This window comes from Falco peregrinus, chromosome 6, assembly GCF_023634155.1.
Source record: "Falco peregrinus isolate bFalPer1 chromosome 6, bFalPer1.pri, whole genome shotgun sequence".
Lineage (NCBI taxonomy): Eukaryota > Metazoa > Chordata > Aves > Falconiformes > Falconidae > Falco > Falco peregrinus.
Window position 1 is genome coordinate 63,565,551 of NC_073726.1, and position 21,043 is coordinate 63,586,593.

Here is a 21,043-nt window from a genome sequence, read left to right on the forward strand (position 1 = left end):
ACTTGTTTTTGTCAGCAGCACTGATCTTCAAAAGATCATTAGGAGCTGTAAGGAGTAACAAATACAAGTTACTCAAACTTGGGGGGACTAATTTACTGGACTTGAGAACATTAGTGTGATATTTCAAAGAAAGTCTATGTGTTTTGCTTTATTGTGCTTTGGATAAACTATATAAAAACACTAGTGGTATAAAAATATAAAATAACTATGGACTTTAATGTAGCTTCACTGGATTTTTGTAGATGAAAAATTAGATATGAGCCAGCAATGTGCACTTGCAGCCCAGAAAGCCAGTCATATCCTGGGCTGCATCAACAGAAGCATGGCCAGTGGTTTGAGGGAGGTGGTTGTCCCCCTCTGCTCTGCTCTGGTGAGACCTCACCTGGAGTACTGCATCCAGCTCTGGAGTCCCCCGTGCAAAAAAGGCATGGACCTGTTGGAGCAGGTCCAGAGGAGGGCCATGAAAATGAGCAGAGTGATGGAACATCTCTCTTGTGAAGAAAGGCTGAGAGTTGGGGTTGTTAATTCTAGAGAAGAAAAAGGTCCAGGGGCACCATATTACATCTTTTCAGTACTTAAAGGGGGCTTATAAGAAAGACAGGGAGAGACTTTTTACCAAGCTCTGTGGTGAGAAGACAATGACTAATGGTTTTAAACTGATAGAGGGTAGATATAGATAGATAGAAGGAAGAAATTCTTCACTATGAGAGTGGTGAGACACCGGACCACGTTGTCCAGAGAAACTGGATGATGCATCCCTGCAAGTGTTCCTAGGTCAGGTTGGATGGGGACACCTGATGTAGTGAAAAGTGTCTGTGCCTGTGGCAGGGGGGTTGGACTAGATGATCTTTATGGTCCCTTCCAACCCAAACCATTCCATGATTCTGTGATTTAACAAAGTGATCGGACTACTTCCTATATGTTTAAAACATTGATATAAATTTATGCTTGTCAGTGCAATATTGTATTATAATTATTAGAAGAATAGATATGTCAAAATATGAAAATAGTAGCATCCATGTCAGTGATCTGAAAACATATGAAGATAAAGGAAATGGAAGAGATCTAAAATAGGCTACGCTGGTGGTACTTGTATCCCCACCTTTCTTCTATTTTTTTCACAATCTGGTTTCCATGGATTTTATATTTATTATATGTGAACATTTTCTTTATCACATTACATTCTGAGGAAAGTCAGGTAATTTTAATTAACTAAGGCACATAATGAAATCTGCAAAATGTTATGTAAGAAGCTCATTGTTTTGTTATGTCACCTATGTAGCACCCTTCAGTTTCTAAAATACTAGAATAAATTTTGCCTTGACATCTTCAATTTGAGAATGGTTATATAGGGATTTTAAAACCTGTCTCTTTCCCATTCGGCTCCTCTTTTGATCAAAAAAAATGCACTCATTATTCAAATGCACTCCTGCTGCCTCATGGTGTGTACTCCATGGACTTTTTCAACTGCTGGTGAAAAGTTTATTTGAAATTGGTAGGCATTCTCTTTCTAACAGAAAGCACAGGTACCTAAAAAAATTTGCGGGGAAGGGCTGGTTTGAAGGCGCAGGGATTGAAACAATAGTGGGACAATCACATTTTCTAGACACATAAGCATCTCACTTTGAGCTTTGACGAAAAGAATATTGAATAGTACCTTCTGAATCTAGAGAGATCTCTTTCACATTTCTCTGGTATTTCTATTTGTCACATCTAGAGCATTTTTTCTGGTGAACGCTTTCTTGTATTTAAACAATGGGTTTCTAGATTGGCTTGTAAATATTACTGGTTTTAAAAAAAGGGTATGGAGAAGCAGAACAGCTTAATTTAGGCAGATTTTGAAAGATATCTGAATGAAATAAGAAAGTTCTGACTGCAATGTGTGATTCCAAAATCATTTGTTATGATCTGGAGCATGAAAGACCTACTGTGTCTCCCCCTCCCCAAACATGTTGGTCTTTATTATCTCTACATGGTGTTCAAACAGATCCTGTGCAGAATAGTCATGGTAGCTCTTACTTCCCTGATTTGGTAAAGAATTTGCTGTAAGATGGAAGAACAAGTGAGATGGGAACATGACAGCAGTGAAAGCCTGGAACATGAGCAAGAGAGAGGTTAAGTAGTACAGTTACTTCTTGAAATCTTTTATTTTGCTGCACACAAGCACTAGGAAAAAGGCAGCCTTAATCAATGAATGGAATGATTAAATTTTTTTTTGCTAACACCTGCCAATCCTGCAAACTCTATAGCAAAGCCAAGCAATTTCCGTCTAACATCATATGTATTTTTTAAAGATGACTAAAGGGTACCTCCCAAGCTTGCTTTGGCTGTCATACACAAGTATTCAAAACCCTAAATAAAACTGAAAATACAATTTTTTTCTAGCCTGTTTCTTCACTGTTCTCCTAGCACTTTTACCCTTCTTCAAACTTGAAAGTGTTTCCAGTGTAGAACAAAAAAACTAAAAATTTGTGAGATTGCATTTAGAATATAAAAAGATAAGGTATGCAGATTTTGCACTCGGAGATTATTTGTTAGATTTATTTATATGTAACCAGACCTGAATATCCAGGGAGCTCTACTATAACAACATACCCTTTGGAATTCGCAAATTTGCAACTGCTCATAAGCAGAACTAGATCTTCCCAGGGAATAAAGTGAGAGGCAAGAGGAAGAATTTGTTGCTTGTGAAGAGAAAAGCAGTGTATGGTGAAATAAGGAAAAGGAGGGTGTGACAGCTGTGCAGCAGCTGGGGACTGCTGTGGTAAAGATGGTATTGGCTGGAAAGAAGGAAACCGTTGCCAGCCCCAGGTTGTGCCAGAAGGACATTTACAGGAGGAATCAAATACACTAGCTGCAACTCCTGCAGGCTGCTGTGTGAAGGGTTCAGGGTGGTCTGTGGCATCCCTTCCCTTCCTCTGTGGTCACATGCCAAATGTCTGTGACCTCTCAGTAACAAAAGCATGTGTAAGCTATTTTCACTTCTTACATGCAGTTCAGAATTAGCAGTAACAACAATTTACATCTGTGAAGTCTTGCGCTGTGAGCCATTCATGGCATTACATTAATATTTCTGGGAAGTAATGTGATTTAGTTGTAAAGTAGTTGTCAGGTGTTACTGTTGAAGAGGAAAGATGGTTTATTTTGCTCAGTTTGTTTTGGTTGCCTCTATGCCTCTATAGTTATCTAGATTATAATATCTAGCCAAACATCTAAACAAAATATAGATAAAGATGACTCATTTGTCAAAAAACAGTGGACATGTAGGAAATATTGGTATGTCACTCAAGAATGAAGATAGGTAACTACTGGGTTGAAATTGTGTAGTTCTTTCTCTCAGAAAAAGGATAGAAGTGGTGTGGGACAGATTTGGATCAATATCTCCTGATAATGCTGAGATCTGAAGTTTAATTCTAGAATTCCTAAAGAAGATTAGCTCTCACAATGTACATATTTAACTCCACTCCTCTCTATTTTCACTTTCTTTTCAGGTGATGGTTTTTCAAAAGAAAGGGTTTAGTGAGAGCAATCTTTGTTTCCAGAAAGCATGAACTATAGATCAATGTGGGCTATAAAGGGCAACAAAGAGACTGTTTAGCTGCAGATGAACCATTCTGCAGTGGGTTTGTTCTCCCTCACTCTAAATGAGGTAGTCAATGTGCTGAAGCAGGCTGTGGGAGAATTTGACTCTAGCATTTCAATAGTTCTGTTACTACATTTTTAGAGAAACACATTTTCACGGAAAAGGCAATCTTTCAAAGCAAAATGGTAGCTTTTCATGTGGGCTTGCCATCTGAGAAAAGTACCTTTGCAGTTTTCTTAGAGGAACACAGCAACTGACACTAAGTTGCTTGCTGAAGAGGAAAAGGAAGTAATGAAATTCATGACCTTGAGTCCAGTTAGGATGGTCTAAATGGAGAGAATTTGATCAATCCTAGCAAAAGCTGTCAAAAATGTTTTTTTCTCAGCAGCAGAAGTGGCTAATGATGTGCTATTCCCCACATAAAACCTCCTGGAAGTGAGGAGGACCCACTACTGAAAAATCAGATCCTACTTTCACAAGTTAAACTAGATTTGCCACAACAATTTACAGATGTTGATTTGTCTGCCTTTACTGCAGCATATTGCTAAATATAGGGCGTTCAACTACTTCTTCCTGTTCATACCATGCTTTGCACTTTGCTAGTTGCATTACTGTTTGCTCCTTTCATAAACTTCCTTCTTTTGTGTCTGGTCACAGCTGACACCAAGGCCACAGAGGGCAGCCACACATGCTTTAGGGTGATATTATGAAATCTCTCTATGTTGGAACTGCTTGTTTTGAGCTGATACAAATGTAACAGACTTACTTAGTAAAATGTAATTTAAAAAAAAACTAATTTTTTTTTCAAATTTAGTATTTTCAGTTTTAACAAACAGTGTTTTCCATCCTTTCTTGCCCTTTGCCAATGTCCTTTTTAGTTCTTCTATATCAAAGATTTGTGCCACATAGCAACTCTGATAAGACCACAAACAATATGGAATAAAGGCAGAAGGATTTTTCTTGTTTAGTAAAAGTGCAGCGAAACCAGCCTCATGAGGCATAATCAAATGCTCAGCTTTGTACCCTGGCCATGAGCATTGTGATAAGCTGTAGGAGCACAGCATCACTGCTTCTTATTTTGGTGAGGAACTTTGGATCGAGGAAAAGCTAGTGCAACTTCTCTGGAGTCCCAGAGGAAAGATTGTAAACTCTATCTGGATCTTCCCTGTACCAGCTTTTCCACACTCATGAATGTCAGCAGCAGAGGCATCAGGTTTTCAAGTGGTTTGAGTTGTGCATTGCTGCAGCCCATTGTTAGGGTTCGATGTGAGGTGGGAAGTGGTACCATAGACAGCACCAGAGGCTGCCCATTAGAGCCCACCTGAGTGGGTTGCTCCATCTCATAGGTCCACCTGCCACTGCCCTGCTGGAGAAACCCTCCTTGGTCCTTCTCCCTGCATGCACCCTAGGGGATTCAGGTTGTTCCTTGAGGCTCATGAGGCAAGAATTCAATGTCTGGTTTTTTGGAGACAATTAAATGTAGATGTAGGGTACATGAAGATAAAGGACTCATGATGAATTCTTATCATGTTCTGAAATAAAATAGACATGAAGAACAACAGTTAATAGGGCTTTCCAAAAACATCTTGTAGCAATTATTTCCACTCTGTTCTCTTTGTAGTGTCTTAAGCATTTGTAGATATAGAAAGTTTATTTCCAAGCAACAAAGGAAATTGTTCATCCTAAACAAGTCCTTTATTTATTTCACCCTTCTGTCTGATACTCTGATCCATATCAAGTAATAACCAAAATTAAATGCTCTTCTAATGTTCTGAGTCTCCATCTTACTACTGTAACGTAAAAAAAGTGCCATTTGACACAGCCACAAAAACTTCTTGGCCACTGCTCATCACTAAATGCACCTCCATTTTTTTCTAAGTGTGCCACTGAATGGACTTAAAATACTACCCTGCCTATTCTAACCATCAAATCCATACATCCTGTTCTGGTGCTATTAGAATTTGATAGGATTAACAAAAGAAACATAAAATTCCAGTATTGTTACATAACAATGACATCAAGGTACTAAAGAGCCTGTGTTTGTAGTACTAAAGTACAAAATTATACCTTTTTACTCTTTAGAATAACTGTACATTTTCCAAAAGCATGATGAAATGAAATACTTCAAAAATAACATATTTATATAATGTATAATTTTTAATATACACTATATGTATTAAATAATGGCTGGGGGAAACTCTCCAGACTCTTCCATCTACTCCATTATGGACTTTGGAAACAGACATACAGATATGATTCGGTTTGAAGCCCACAGTCTATTGAAATTATCATTGCTTGTTGCTAGGAGTGTATCCCTTTAAAAAGCAAAAACTTGCTATAAAACAAACAAACAAGAAGAACCAAAACAAAACCACCCAAGAACAAATGCCAGATTCTGGCACAGAATACCTGGGACAGAGTAATTCTGGGCACAGGTATAAACTGGGAGAGGAGTAGCTGGTGAGCAGCCCCGCAGAAGGGGATCTGGGGGTGGTGGTTGACAGCAGGCTCGGTGTGGGTCAGCAGTGTGCCCTGGCAGCCAGGAGGGCAAACCGCATCCGGGGGGGCATCAAACAACCAGCTGGTCAAAAGGGGTGATTATCTCACTGTATTCAGCGTTGGTGTGGCCTCGCATTGACTACCGCTTGTGCAGTTCTGGGCTCCGCAGTTCAAGGATGTTAAGGTACTCAAATGTGTCCAGAGCAGGGCAACAAAGCTGGTGAAAGGGCTGGAAGGCGTATCCTGGGAGGAATGGCTAAGGACTTTGGGCTTGTCTAGTTTGGAGAAGAGGAGGCTGAGGGGCAACCTCACTGCTCTCTACAGCTTCCTGAGGAGGGGGAGTGGAGAGGGAGGTGCTGGTCTCTTCTCCCTGGTACCCAGTGACAGGGGGTGTGTGGATGGTTGAAAGCTGCCCCAGGGGAGGTTTGAACTGGACATTAGGAAGCACTTCTTTACTGAGAGGGTGGTCAAACACAGGAACAGGCTTCCTAGAGAGGCGGTCAACGGCCCAAGCCTGTCAGCATTTAAGAGACATTTGGACAATGCCCTTAATAACATACTTTAACATTTGGTCAGCCCTGAAATGGTCAGGCATTTGGACTAGATTTTTGTAGGTCTCTTCCCACTGAAATATTCTATCCTATTCTGTTCTGTTGTTCAGTTCTGTTCTGTTCCGTTCCATTCCATATATGCTGCAGCCTAACTCCCTGATCAATTTAACTGATTTCAGTACTTGATGGCTCTTCATCCCTTTTCCCACAGAGGACAGAACAGTTGACATTCTGAAGAAGAACTGGACCAGGCCAGCTGCCTGCTAATTTAACCACAATGACATTGTGCAGTATCTACAAAGTTTCAAAAAGTTTCTTCTGGCTTTTGGCAGGCATTTGTTATTTTAGTTTGAAATGCTCAGAAAACAATGACATCTTTCAGAGTAAAATGTTGGTATTATGCTTTGAAAGTTTGATTTTGGTGCTAGGTGCACATGCTGCCTCAGCCTTGTGTAGGTGTTCACTTTCAGAGATCTTCAAAATGCCGCTGTTCCAATCCTTTGCTCTCCAGTTACTGCTTTTTCTTTTGCTTCTAAGATATTGTTTTCCTCTTTTTTTCTTTAGTCATACCTATATTTACTAGCCAAGCTCTTCAGCTTATTGTAAATATCCTTTCTAGTATCTGCACAAATATAAAAAAGAAGTGGAAAGGGTAGGATGACTAACTGCTGTGTAAGAGATAATAACATGTTTTTTCCTCTAGAGAAATGAAGCCAATAGAGAAATGGGGTCTGAAGAAAAAAAAATATCTATATTACATCAACAAAATTTTCAAGTAAGAAGTCGTAAGTATTCCTTGCATACCAATTCAGAGGGTTAGGAGGGGAACATCTGGCGATTTTCAAAACTAGTGACACACTGAAGTACTGAGCACAATTTTAAAATTTCTACTTTTGTGGCAGTGCTAAGTGAAAACTCTCACTAGCTGCCTATAATGAGAACACGTTTACTCACGAGGCTAAAATTACTGCGGACTGATTTAGAGATAATCTATTACAAGATGTAGCATTAGGGTCTAACATAATCTTTCAGAAACTGATCGCTTATATTCACTCTATTTTAGGAGTAACGTCAGTGGAATTGACTCATATTAAAGGCTAAGATCTCTATAAATGGTGAATCAAAATGAGAAAAATTTTGCAAAGGATGGAATACTACTTGGTCATTGTTTTTTACTGTTTTATGTTCTGAATGATTAATGTGATTTAATTATTTTATTTGATAGATATTCGTACTACCAAATTCACTGTGCTGTACTGAGCTACTCATTCCAATATGCCTAAGGCTAGTGCTTTACATTTCAGAAGCGTAGATATGAACATTCAGATATAGATTTTTGGGGCGTGGAGGGTCAGAGGAAGAACACCTAGAAGGCCCTATTGTCTCCCATTTTCTGGTGCTGCAGGTCTTCAAAATACTGACAAGCACACCAGCCTGTTTTGACTGCTATTTAAGGCCTAGCCCCCTACAAAGTCCTCTGTTGGCTCCTAGGTGAACAGAAGATACATAAATTCTTAGAGGAGCTGGTCCTTAACGTATGTTAATGTAGTAAATGAACATGCAAGTGTAGCAGAGAAACCTTTGAAAGGCTTTGGTGGGGAAGAAATGGTCCAGAGCTGTAGAGAGAGGCTGTAGGTCCCTGTTGGTGGGTCAGCAAGTGTGCCCAGCTGCCAAAATGTCACACTGCACTCAGCTACTTTTAACCCAGCTCTTAAAGATCATGCTAGTTGTGAAGATCTGGAAACGCAGCTTTTGATATGGACTATCAGCTCACATGTGTCTTACCAGGAGCTCATGTAACCTGCCCTGAAGTCCGTGCTGACAAATCTTCACTATTAGTCATCTTCTGCTAAACAGGACAAAGCTACCCTGGACACATACACATGCCACTTTTGCATGATATAGAGATGTAATTTCAATGGTAGGTATTGACAACCAATGAAAAATTAGGAGGATTTCTGGATTGTTTATGCTAATTAACGTTTATGCTGATAAAACTGCTTTTATTACATTTTTTTCTTATATGTTACTGAAAAGAGACTGTTTAGACCAGATGCACAAAGGTAGTTATGGAACAGGCATTCAGTCAGGTGTCTAGATTGCCACTAAAATCAATAGGTATTTAGATAGTTTTATTGGAGCTTTTGAGGACTTTAATCCTTCTGAGCATGTGCATTACATGAGTGAAATAATTGGCTGCTTTTTTCTCCTTTCCATCCTTCAGCGCATGGGGTGAACCTGTTCACAGCTGTGTAGAACTTCTAGGGTTTTTACAAAAGTTCTTAGAAGATCTCTTGTGAATAAGGCAGGAATAGAAATGATAGCTGCGTAATTACAATAAGCAAATATAAACTGGCCCCAGCCGCTGCTGCAGAACTCTTCTATAAGGACAGCAAAGTCGCTTCAAACTTTCCACAGTAAGTCAATACCTCTCTGTTCTTTACTTCTGCCTGCCTAACTTTTGCTGCCTCTGAATGCTGAGAAGTTCTGAGCATTCACAAATGCAACAAAGTCCTTAAGAGTGAACTGCTGAGCCTTCAGAGTACTATCAGTTAGCCCCTGTACTGTGAAAAGTTGGTCCTAAAGTGGAAGCAGGCATCAAACTTGTTGAATTTTATCTTTGTCTCTGTGCTTGGTAATATTTACTTCACAGAGGCGCTACAAGATTAATTCATGTTTGTTGAACAGGCCATACAGTGATGAACGCTGGAAGCCTATGAGGACGTTAATTCTCTTTGCTTTAGCACAAGATTCATGGACTGTGCAGTGAATATTATTCTTGGCTAACAAAGAAGCTTGAGATGGTAGGTTGCTTGTTTCTGGTCTTCTGCCTCAACAAAAGATAATTACATAATTATCTCAGATGTTTAGCTCTTTGTCTTCTCTCTTCCCAGAAAATTAGAATGCAAAACATCTGGAAAAAGTATTCCACAATACTTCAGCTTTTCTAAGGAAGGAACAGTGTGAGTGATTGCTGTTTTCCTAGGATAGATATGAAGAAGAGTAGCAGCAACTCCTGCCTTCCTCAAGCCTTTGAACATTACAGGTTCTCCAGTTGAATTTAAAGAAGTAGTTATTACTTTCCTTTTGAAAGTAGCTTCTACCCCCTCTTAGAAAAAGGTTTGACTACAGTAAAAAAAAACATCTCAAATTCAGAGAGCTTTCCAAGATCTAAAAGATTTAAAAAGTTGGTGAAGGCAACTTGCAGAAAATCAGGATCAACATAAAGTGTGTTTATAATTATCTGACTGCTTATTTTAGATTAATTCATATTGCACAGAAAGCATGCCTTTATTGTAAGTGTTGCTACGTGCATCTTAAGTTAATACAAATACAAGTACAGCTAAGTAGATCATTCCAAGGGCCTAATGGTTTACATGGATAGTGATTTGGCAAGGCCCTTGAGTATACTTTGGATTACAACAGCAGCATCTAATTTTTAGATATTCTGACACCTAGTGGAATTTGTTGCTCCAAACAGAAAATCTGGGTTTATTTGCTTGTACAGTGACTGTGGAAAATGAAGAAAGTTAAGTATCTTGTTCTTGGTGCAATAACAAGATACTCACCTGGACAGCTGCCTAAGCAATGTATTAGATAAAATGTGAAAAAAAAAGAAGAGTCTGGCCTGAATCCTTCCCCTTTCAGAGACATGCTCACGAAGCCAGCTGCAGAGTAATGCAAGGTCCCTGATCCAGTTTCTGGTTTTGTGCTTGGTAAGAATTTCTAGTGACAAATGTGTAAGGATCCAAGAGGCTTGGATTCAGATTGTCTTAAACCAGATTTGAATCTGCATTTACTATATATACCATAATACCTTGCAATTAATTAGCAAGTTGAGGATGGCCTTATTTTCATCCATTTTCCATCATGCCTTTTTGTGTTGCATGGAATAATTAAGCCTTTGATGGACTGAAGACAGCAACAGCGTATAAATCCATGGCAAACTGGGAATATAGGGGAACATCTGGAGTACAGAGTCCTGTCTACTGTCAGAAGCTGGCTAAGCTGTCTCTCAAGGCTTAATAGGTATTCCTGCTATTCCTATTTCTTAAAGAAATTCCTACTTCTTAAAGAAAAATATATTCCAGAACCTTTTTTGCTCTCCTTTTTTTGGTTTTTTTGTTTGTTTGTTTGTTTGTTTTGGGTTGGGTTTTTTATTGTGTTTTAACCTGGTGAAAGTTTTGCATTTAGTTTAAATAAACTTCTGATCTTCATTCCTGTAACATGAACAAGCCAAAATCTTTTAGTGTCTTCTCAGAAGGGAGGATCTGGTTGTTTCTTTCTGTGCATCTGTTTAAGTTTAAATGTATATTCCTTGAACACAAGTATTCTAGAAGCAAGGACAGATATAGTCTCATCATGATTTGTATGGTAGCTTTTTACATTTCTATATCTGCTGGAATACTTTTGCTGATACTTTATAAAATCATATAAACATGAGAATTTTAATGGTGTCTTCACATTGGTATTATATGGAAGTATTTATTAATCTGTATAAATGTATCATTCCATATTTTGCACTAGTTATTTATCCAGGGCTTGTAGTCATCCAGTTTTCCTTGACTGATTTTCTGCTTTACTTTGCTGTTATGTCTCTCAGCTGCCTATCTTCAGCATGTTTTAGTCTGTTTCTGCATTTTCTGCTGTATTATTCACCAGAAATAATGGTTTTGTTTCTTTAATGTGCACACATGCTATACCTCAGTTCTGAATGAAAACCTCAGTCTGCTGACTCAGAATACCAGGCCATGACTAGCACTCCAGCCACAGTGCCGTAGCGGGTGGTAAAGAGGTGCCGCCATTCAGTGATAATGGCTCAATAATAATAGCACAGTTCTTGAACAGGAGGTGCAAGTGAGGGAAGCACCAGCAGACCTCCAAATATTATATTCCTCCAGGGTATTACTTTGGTACATTGGTGAGAACACGTGAAAGAAGAAGACTGCATGGGTTAGGAGATTGTGCTGGCTGTGCACGCCAGGCAATAAAAGCTTAACTAGAGGCTTCTGCGTACTGAGACTGGAGGGCTGGGTTATTGTAAAGGGCCAAATAAGTATAACCATGCTGATAACACAGGATAAGGAGGTGGCACACAGCACTGTGTGGTGGGCTCTGAGACTCGGAAGGTAGGCCCTAGTGAATTTGCCATCCTGTCCCATGGTCCATGAAGAAAGGAAAAACACTGTGACACCAAAAAGGTAAATAGGAGTAGGGCTCAGTGGATTGGGAGAGCAGTGCCAAAAAAGCCATGCACTCTGGGACACTTCTTAAAGAAGTATGGCCAGGTGCAGCCCTCTCACACCACAACTGTGTAAATATACTAGGACAAACTTATGGAAACGGTCAGGCTTTATTACTATACACAGGGAAAAATAAGAACAGGAGGGTAACGCTTGTTACTCAGAGGAGTCACTGCAGTGAGTTGTAAGAAATACTTAGAAGAAGACCTTTCAATGCAGTGGTAAAGGGCTACAGAGATAAACGCTACTGTCCTTGTCCTCATGAGCGCCTACGACACCACATCATTTTGCTGTGGTAACCACAAGTGCCTTTCATCATTCTGCCTGAAGAAACTTTTGGCAGTGGCGATACCAGCCGTGTCCTGTGCAGATGGCTGCACTTCGTGACAGAAATCAGATTGATGCAGATTAAGGATTTAACAGAGTCTGCTGTCAGCTAGTGACTTCTAACTAGTCTCTTGTTATTATGGTTTTGCCTCAAGAACTGTTCTTGAAGAGCTCCATGAATAACCTTCTTCGAGCCTGGTGGCTCCCCTTGCATGAATCTATGCCTGCACTTAATTTCTGTGCGCACAGAATTGCATCTCAGCATGTAGCTTTACTGTATCTTTACGATTCCCAAGAGTCCTCCCACTCGCTCTTAGCTGGGGAAAACAGATTCACTGTGGCACGCCTGGAAGCACGACAGGGTGGTGCAGCTCTGCTGGCCGCAGCTGGGCAGGCGTTAGGTGCGCAGAAAAATCGTCTTGTGGGTCAGCGATTTCAGGATCACCTAGGACATTACACGTCAAAACGTTTAAGCTCTGTTCTACAGGCAGCAGGTAACTCACAGGGGAGGGGTCACAAGTCCGGTCGCGACAGTGCAGCGGAGCTGCGGGGGGCTGCTCCCGCGCGCACCCCCGCGTGCGGCGCTGCGCTCCGGTGCGGGGAGCGCCGCCAGCGCAGCGCATGCTCTGGCCCAGCTGCTGCAAACAGGCTCCTGGGTCCGGATTGCTTCATCCGGATGATTTCTGAAAAAACCTGCAGAGTCAGTCCCGCCGCCTCCGGCGGGTCCGTACTGTTGATACGCCTCGAAGGCTGGAGCGCCCAACGCCGTGAGAGAGCAGCCGGGGAAGCAAAAACCCGTACGGCCCGGCCCCTGCTGCCTCGGTGTTGGGCCCTTGGGAAGGCAGAAGGAAAACGGCAGAGAAGCGGGGGACGGCAGAGGCCGGGACCCCGGCACCCGTGAAGTGCGGGGCAGTGCTCCCGTCCGCAGCAAGCCCGCAGAGCGCGGCTCGGGGCGCCGCCTCGCCCTCCCCGAGGCCGCCGCCAGGTGGCGCCAGGTGTCGCGGCGGCGCTGCCGGAAGCGGGGCGGGCACTGGGGGCGGCGGGATCCGCCCGCCCGCCCCGGCGCACGGCAGCGCGGTGAGGGGCCGGGCCGGGCCGGGTCGGGCCGCGCCGGGCGAGGCGGCGGCCGCCGGCAGGCCATGCTGCTAAAGCTCCTGCAGCGCCAGACCTATACCTGCCTGTCGCACAGGTATGGGCCCTGCCTCTGCCTCGGGGGCCTCGTCCTCATGATCGTCTCCGCCCTGCAGTTCGGGGAGGTCAGTACGGCGCCGCGCCGGCGTGGCGTGGCTGCCCCCCTTCCCCTCCCTTCCTGCGGGCAGCCCCGGCCGGGCCGTGCGGAGCCGAGCGGTGCCGGCGGGGAGAGGCCTGTACGCGGGCGGCGCCCGGCGCAGTCCCGGCGCGGCCCGCCGGGCGCGGGTGCCTTTCGGTTCGGGACTGTCTTTGCTCTCGGGAGCCGGGCGGTCGTCACGTCCCTGCGAGCAGCGGGCGCCTTCAGCGGGCGGCTGTGGTGTGCGCGCTGGCCGTGGCTCTGTATTTCCAGCACGTAAAGGGAGAGGACGGCGCTGCTGCTCCCCTGGCGTCCCGGGCTCGGTCCCTCTCGGGGCTCGGTCCCCCTCGGTCCCTGGCCGCCCCGCGGGCCGCCGTGTCGGTGCGGTGCGTGGCGCTGGCCGCGGGGCTGCGGGACCGAGGGTCCGCACCTCCCCTCCCCTCCCGCGGGCCGGGGCCGCCGTGCGGGAGCGCCCCCGGGGCAGCACTGGCGGGCCCTGGCGGGGTGTCCCCGGGGAGCCTGGCAGCGAGGAGCCGCGGCAAACCTGCCAGCTCCAGCAGCTGGCGGCCTGTTTTGGGGCAAGTTTTTCCCGCTTCCCCCATCAGGTGATTAATTACCGCTGTATTTTGGGTTTATTTGACTTTAAAAGCCCGTGCTGGGTGTAACCTTCCCTTCAAATGGGAACCGGGAGTGACAAAATCTTTCTCCATCCGAATTTAAAGAGTTAAATGTAGCCTCTCCAAGCTGCCTTCAGCTCAGCAGGGTCTGTGACATTGCTCGCTGCTTGTTACTGAGTTTGCCTGCTGTTTTTTAAATGATGCAGTATAACTTCTGATTTTTAGATATATGATTTTATGCAAGTGCATAGTATATTTTAAAGTTTCATTTCAGATTACCCTATTTGTTTTGGAAATCATCGACTAAAGCATCTGTAGGGGAAAAAAACTCCAATTGTTCTTCAGTGTGGTGTTTGAAAATATAGCAAGTATTCAGGGACTTAGAGTATTTTTGTCAGTGTAAAAGGGTGGCATGTGTTAAATGCAAACAGACAGGAATTTCCTGATTCCTAAACTTCCTTGGTTTTTCTCTCTGTTTTCTTCTCTCTTTTATTTTGATGGGCTTTCAGATACAGAAAAAAATCAAGAGTCGTAAAGATTATTATCTGAAGCTCTTGAGTGTAGCACGGTCAAAACTTTTATTTTGTGTATCCGTACCTCTTTTTTTTTGCATGAAGTACTTCATCCCTGCTGTCTTATAGGGTTCACAAGTTCCTGAAGCACTTGATAAGCCATCAGCAAATTCATAGTGTAGTACTTCTAGGCACCTGTTTGTACAATTCTCAACTTGGATTGTACCTCTTGGTGCTGTGAAACTTTGAGTGTAGTTTTGCATTTCTTCAGAATGACAACTTTAGGATTTCTTAGAAACTTCTTAAAAAACACTTTGGTAGTTGTCCAAGCTATGGCTGATTTCGCTGAGAATAAGTGAAAATCACTGCTCAGAATTACTTTCCTACCAAATCTTAGTTTGCTACTTCTGGCCCTTTTAGAGCTACTTTTAGAACTATTTGGAAAGCTTAGATACTATTTAGACAGTGAGCAAAGATCCGGCAGATTCCTGTAGGAGTAAACTTTCAAAATGATATGTTGAGAAAAAAGAAAATTGACCAGCAATGTTTTTTAAAAAACAAAGACGCCAAACACTAGCAAAACCCCCACCCTTTCTGGTATGACCATACAGAAACCTAGAATAACTTTTTATTTTTTTTTTCTCTACAGTGGTCATGAGTGTTCTTGGTAAGCTATGTTTGTGTGCATTTTGCTTTTTACTTTAAATCATAAAAGCGATGTGTTTTGGTAAACAGTGGTAGTTTAAGGCTTTAGGAGAGCCTAGGCTTCTGAGAGCAAACACTGTTAGACCTTTTCTGACAACTGTAGTGGGAATGGAAAACACTTATCATCTTCAGTACAAAGTCCATGAGGCAACAACTGTTAAAATACATCACTGTTCTGAGAATGAAACCAAGAAATCTTTCTAGTAATTACTAGCTCAAACATTTTTAACAATCTATGGGGAACTGTCAAGCAATAAAAAGCAGTGTGGTGCAATGCTTATCAGACCCTAGTGTTGGAGCAGCGTTTGCAGTTCTGCTTTTCCCCCCACCCCTAGAGCCAGCTTTTTTGTCCTGGTAGGCAAAACTAGATCTGCTTGCTTAGATTCATACTAGTATCAATAATAATGGTGGTGTAAAAATGAATGGCTAGGGGAAATAATTTGGGACTGATAATGGTGTCCTCACAGCCTCAAGCTGAAAATTAGCTTGATTTCAAGAAAAAAATCTTGAGCTTACTGAAATAACAGTGCATTAAGCATGATTCAGGAATATTTCTGCAAAAATGTGTAGGGTAGCCTGATTTAAGCTAATGCTGTAACCTAGCTGTAAGATGAGCTTTAAGTTTTAGGACAGTTTGGTTGTACCTGTCAGCCCTTCTTGGCTGTCCTTCCGTAGGTTGCTCAGCTTGGTGCAGTGTTTTATAACTGGAATATGTCAGAGCCTCTGTTATCACCCGTCTGATACAGTATCTCTTAATAGAGGGTGTCTCTCCCTCTTTTTTTTTTTTTTTTTTTTTTTTAATGTTGTTCACTTTGTGGTTTTATAGTATCAGTATGCAAACTTGAAAAGCAAAGAGGCCTCCAGGCATTATTGCAACACAAGTAAGGTGACAGGAGGGAACAGTTACAGGAAAAAAAAGTATCAGGTGGGAAGAGCTTAAATGTTTTTTCTAAATGAGTTTCTCAAGTTGACTGTCCTGGATCTTTTTGATTATAGATACACAAAGGCAAAAAGCCAAGGCTTGAACACTTAGCCTTTTTCTTCTGGAAAATCATATTATTTGTATAATAAATTACATTCTTACTCAAATACTTCTGTATTTCTTCTAGAAGCAGATCAGTCAGTGTATGTCAATTCATCATTATCAGTAGTAGCAGATGTTTCACTATGTGCTGTATTAAATTAGTGTATTTGGCAGAAGGACGTAATGATTTATGCAAGAAAAAGTGTAATAGTATGTTTTTAAGACACTTTCTGACTTGAGTATTTAAGGGAGGAGATTTTATGCTCACCTGGGACATTGTGTCCTTTGTGTAAGGGGAATGAACTTGCACAGATGTGATCTTGGTTACAAAGAGACCGTTTGTAGCTTTGGCAGGAACTGTGTGTGTGCATGGACTTGTCACCTAGCCACATGATGGGGCTTCCCTGCTCTCTAGAAGGCTTTAATTTGCTTTAGTGGGCATGAGAGAAGAGATGTGTATCTTCTTAAAAGGGACAGAGGTAGTCTTTATGCTATAGTTTCGGATGCTGTTTCAGAGAAATGGTATATTTCAGTGTTCCTGTAATACAAGAAATAAGCAATAAAAATTTAAATCTAGGAAGAGTGGTGTAAAGTAAGTACTAGTCTTCCCTGATATTTTTTTCCCCTCTCCAGTACGTATAAATACATACTTCTCGAGGTAAAATAAGTCACTACGCCTTCATCTCTAAATCTCTCAGCACAAGATAAGGTTGGACTTTCACTGTAAAAGATAGCATAGCAATTTTATCTCAGAGTAGAACCTAAATGTCTTATATTATTTTTATCTCAAATTACTTATGCCTTTTTGCTGTATTGAAGCATATTAAGCATTTTTAGTGTTGAAAAGTCATGGGTTTTTTATTTAGAGCCATGATGCCAGATACTTTGTTATTAATGGAAACATAACTGTGTGCCTTTGTTTTGTGTATGTATATATATGTACAATTAAGAATGGGAACAGAATGTAAAGTTGCAGCTTTCCATAGTAAGAATTGGCTTAAGATTGATTTGCTGTCTAGTTAATTTATGTAAATGCCTGGGAATGGGGACAGCTGGCAAAGTGGCCCACAGTTTGATGTTTTAGCGAAGCAGCCTTGATGGCTGGATAAAGGTGGGGAAGACAACCCTCCCTTCAGCTGAGTGTTCCCACCATTTCTCACCAGCTCCAACAACCACGTAGAGGAAGGTCAAGTGCTCTGGTTTTTGAAGGTTCATCTTTCTGTTGGTCTCGCTTCGTGACTTGGCTCACTGCAGGACTGGGCGAACTGTCAAGCTAAAGGGGGGTGGCAGAAATGCAGGGGGGTGGAAGGGAGACTGCAGAAATGCTATGCTGTTGGGTTAATCTGTGTGCAACGTAAGACTTCATCTGTATTGGGAAAGAGCTATTGTGTTTAAATTTATGGCCGGTTCAATTTGCATAATTTGATATGGCCTGTCTGTTTGCAAAGCTCAGATTTCAGAGGTGTATACACTTTAATATACCCTGTATGAGAACAGAAGAGAAGACAAGCAAAATTATGTGGGGTGGGGTAGGGATTTCCTGCTTGTATTGAAGTATATTTATTTTAGGTATCAGTTTTGGGAAAACATTCCTGAATTTTTATAGCCTAAGAGGTGAGGGGGAGGTAACCTAAATGAATAGTAGCTTAAGATGTGTGTCCGTAAACATGAAATCCTTTCTTGCAGATAAAAAAAAAAAAAAAAAAAAGTTTAAACCAAGTGCACTCTTAAGTTGTGGGTCTGGTTGCTGGCTCAGTGTAATAACAGTTTAGATTAAGATCTGGTCAGTTGTGCATTAATGCATAGATCAATTTGAATGAAATTGATTAAACATTTCAAAAGGAGAGTTGTAGGTGTCTAATTTTAGAGAGTGGTGATGTCAAGTGTTGGTGTTTTATTTTTCTCTTTTTTTTTTTTTTTTTTTTTTTTCCTTTCCAGGTTGTCTTGGAATGGAGTAGAGACCAGTATCATGTTATGTTTGATTCATACAGAGACAACGTTGCTGGCAAATCATTTCAGAATCGGTGAGCTTTATTTGCAGTCAACAGAATTGCACACTTTACTCTTCAATGGATTTTCAAATATTCAAATCAAATATTTCAGATGGAGTAATGTACTGTTGAGTAGGACCTTATTTGTATGGGCTGTAAATCTGAAGCAAATTTTGAAGTTAGTGGTTTTAAAATTGTAAGTTAGTGCTTAATATCTCAGCTTGGAAGGTGTTTGGCATTTGGAAGCTCTAGTCATACCACAGTTTACATTTGAAATGCATTTAATTCATCCAGTCTCTAATAAAACATCAAAATGGTGATAATGTTAACAATAAAGGGAGGACATGACGTGTTTTCCGTATTAAGATAGGAAAATATAAATAGCGTTCCTGTGGGCTTAAAATTCCAACTGTCAATGTTTTGAAAAGTTTTTTTTTTTATTTACCTTACACTTTCTGTGACAGCTCATGAGGGGCATTTAGTAGAGAAGTCACAAAGCTATTAAGAAGCTTTTTAAAGCTGAATGCATGGGAGGTAACTCACAGCAAGTTGGAAACCAAGTCCGAGGGGTCATATGTTTCAGTTGTGTTAGCTGCTACCTGTGGTTTCAATGTTTGTGTCTGAATAGTCATGGGGTCTGTTGCTCAGGAAGTCAGTGGATTGTGAAGTGGTAGGTGGAAGAAGCTACTAAGGAGATATCATCTGACTCTTACATGTTGATATGCTTGATGGAAAAAAAAACCCAACACTGAAAGCAGATGTTTAATCTGCCTTGAGGTTTGTGGAATCACGGGACAGAAGAAATTATAAGATCAGTTTGTCACGCTTTAGCTGGTCTGAGATAACTCTATAATACATTGCATGGTGTTAGTGAATCCTGTATACTTTATACTCATCTCTTACCCCCCTCCTCCATTTTCCAAAGGATGATATATGAGCTGTATCACTTTGCTTCTCATCTGGATGATTACCTTAATGTTTACATGTTTGTCAGTACTGAAGTGAAAGCATGCTAGTTTGTTCCTGTCAGTACTAAAATGCCTGACTTTGTGATAAAGGACAGTGCTTTTATAAAATGATTGAGTTTGTCCAAAACAAAATCAAAAATGTTACTGTTGTGATGTTTTCTTACTTTCATTTTGGTTGTGTAAAGCACTCCTTAGCTGTGAATTGCAAGCAAAACATCTAGTGCCTGGAGAGGAGCTGTTGGCTGCCTGAGCAAAAGCTTGAGATTTTCATAATGGGTGCTTAAGTTATTCCAGTTCACCCACCCACCTTTAATACTGGTACGCTGGGCATGGCAGGGAGGTTTGTTTTGATGTTTGTGTGCAGATACCAACTTCCCATAAAAATTCATACTAACAAAGAGTCTTTGTGGAGATATACTTTTAGGCATCTGTTAACTTTTAGAAGTCCTTTGTCAGGGTGTTTTATTGTTGTCAAGTTTTTTTGTATTATTGTCGAGTTTGTTTTTATTATCAAATTTCACAAATGCAGTAAGGGACCCCGTTTTGCAGTATGCACTGTACTAGTGGTAGTTTGATGGAGTTTTGAGGCTGGCATTGATGCAATGTTTAGGTCATGTGGTTTTTACATAAACTGAGGATTCTGGACTTCCAGTTTTGATCCTACCTTATCTGTTGATTTTAATAAATTCTTATTTTAGTGTTAGAGAAAAATAATCAAAATTGGAGAACAGGAAGCTTGTTGGTTTGGAAATTAAGCAGATCCACTGCTTAGTGGACAGTAAAATCTGTGTGGTCTTTAGGAAATATTAATGGACCTTCAACTGAATTAGTGTTATCTTCTAGGAGCTTTGCAAGAAAACATCTCTGTCCTTGTCAAACAGTTGTGTTATAAACTTTTATAAAGAAAACAGTGTAACATGTAGACAAATTTGTGCATGTGGGCAAGCTCTGTACGATTATAAACTCAAAAAGCTGTTCTTCCCGAGTAACATAAAACCAATGAAGTTGCTAACATCATTAGTTACACCATTTAAATGTTCTCTGCTAGACCAAGGAAGACTTCTTGTTTTGCCTCATTTATCAACTGATTTGGTTTGCTTTTCCCTCCTGTTCATGTCCTTTGGCATCCCAGCTGTTGCACTTTCTAGGTAGTCATGTCAGCTGCTAAACTTCCTACTTAACATTGTCCAGACGCTTATACAGCTTGTGACAGTGGCATAGAGATTCCAGGGCTTTTTACTGAGCCACTTCATTCAAACCCATTTTTGAAGACTTAGTTTTGTTATGAAAATGAAACAACAACAAAAAAGAGGAGAGAAAGAAACTAAATAATGAAGTTGCAGGCATGAGTGTCTTGAAAGAGAACTGTATTTCATTACTCTCCACCAGCAAATTCTGCATTTTGGCAAGTGCTGAAGTGTAATTTTGCTATTGCAGGACATGGCCTGATCATATTTAAAACTCCAAAATCTATATGGAAACAAAATGTGAAGGAACAGTCCTTAGCTTTTCAAATGTACAGACTGATTTCAGTACAGTACAGCAAGTGAGAGCCATTTATTGTTGAGCAGAGTGAGGCAGGAGAGACAAGATGCACCAGTTCAGAGCCGAGAGGTCCTGAAGCCAAAATAGCAATGGAATAGCTGAGTTGCCATTGATGGGTAATTACAGAGATTTAGGAGAGCCAAGAAGTTTACAGTGGGGAGCTTAAGGCCATAATGGACTTACACTTGTTTGTAAAGAGGCCCAGCAAGGT

General features: G+C 41.2%; 1 protein-coding gene across 3 annotated transcripts in view; it reads left to right on the forward strand.

The window, feature by feature from the left end:
• Window positions 1-13,247: 13,247 nt before the first annotated feature.
• GNPTAB (N-acetylglucosamine-1-phosphate transferase subunits alpha and beta) overlaps window positions 13,248-21,043 on the forward strand; it is a 46,595-nt gene continuing 38,799 nt past the window's right edge. The window contains exons 1-2 of one of the 3 annotated variants that reach the window (XM_055807649.1): window positions 13,248-13,459; window positions 18,267-18,352. In XM_055807649.1, the coding sequence (XP_055663624.1) occupies window positions 13,343-13,459; window positions 18,267-18,352 (203 nt within the window). In that variant the 5' untranslated portion in view covers window positions 13,248-13,342. The remainder of the gene's footprint in view (window positions 13,460-18,266; window positions 18,353-21,043) is intronic. The other 2 variants (XM_055807648.1, XM_055807650.1) reach the window with 2 other exon arrangements.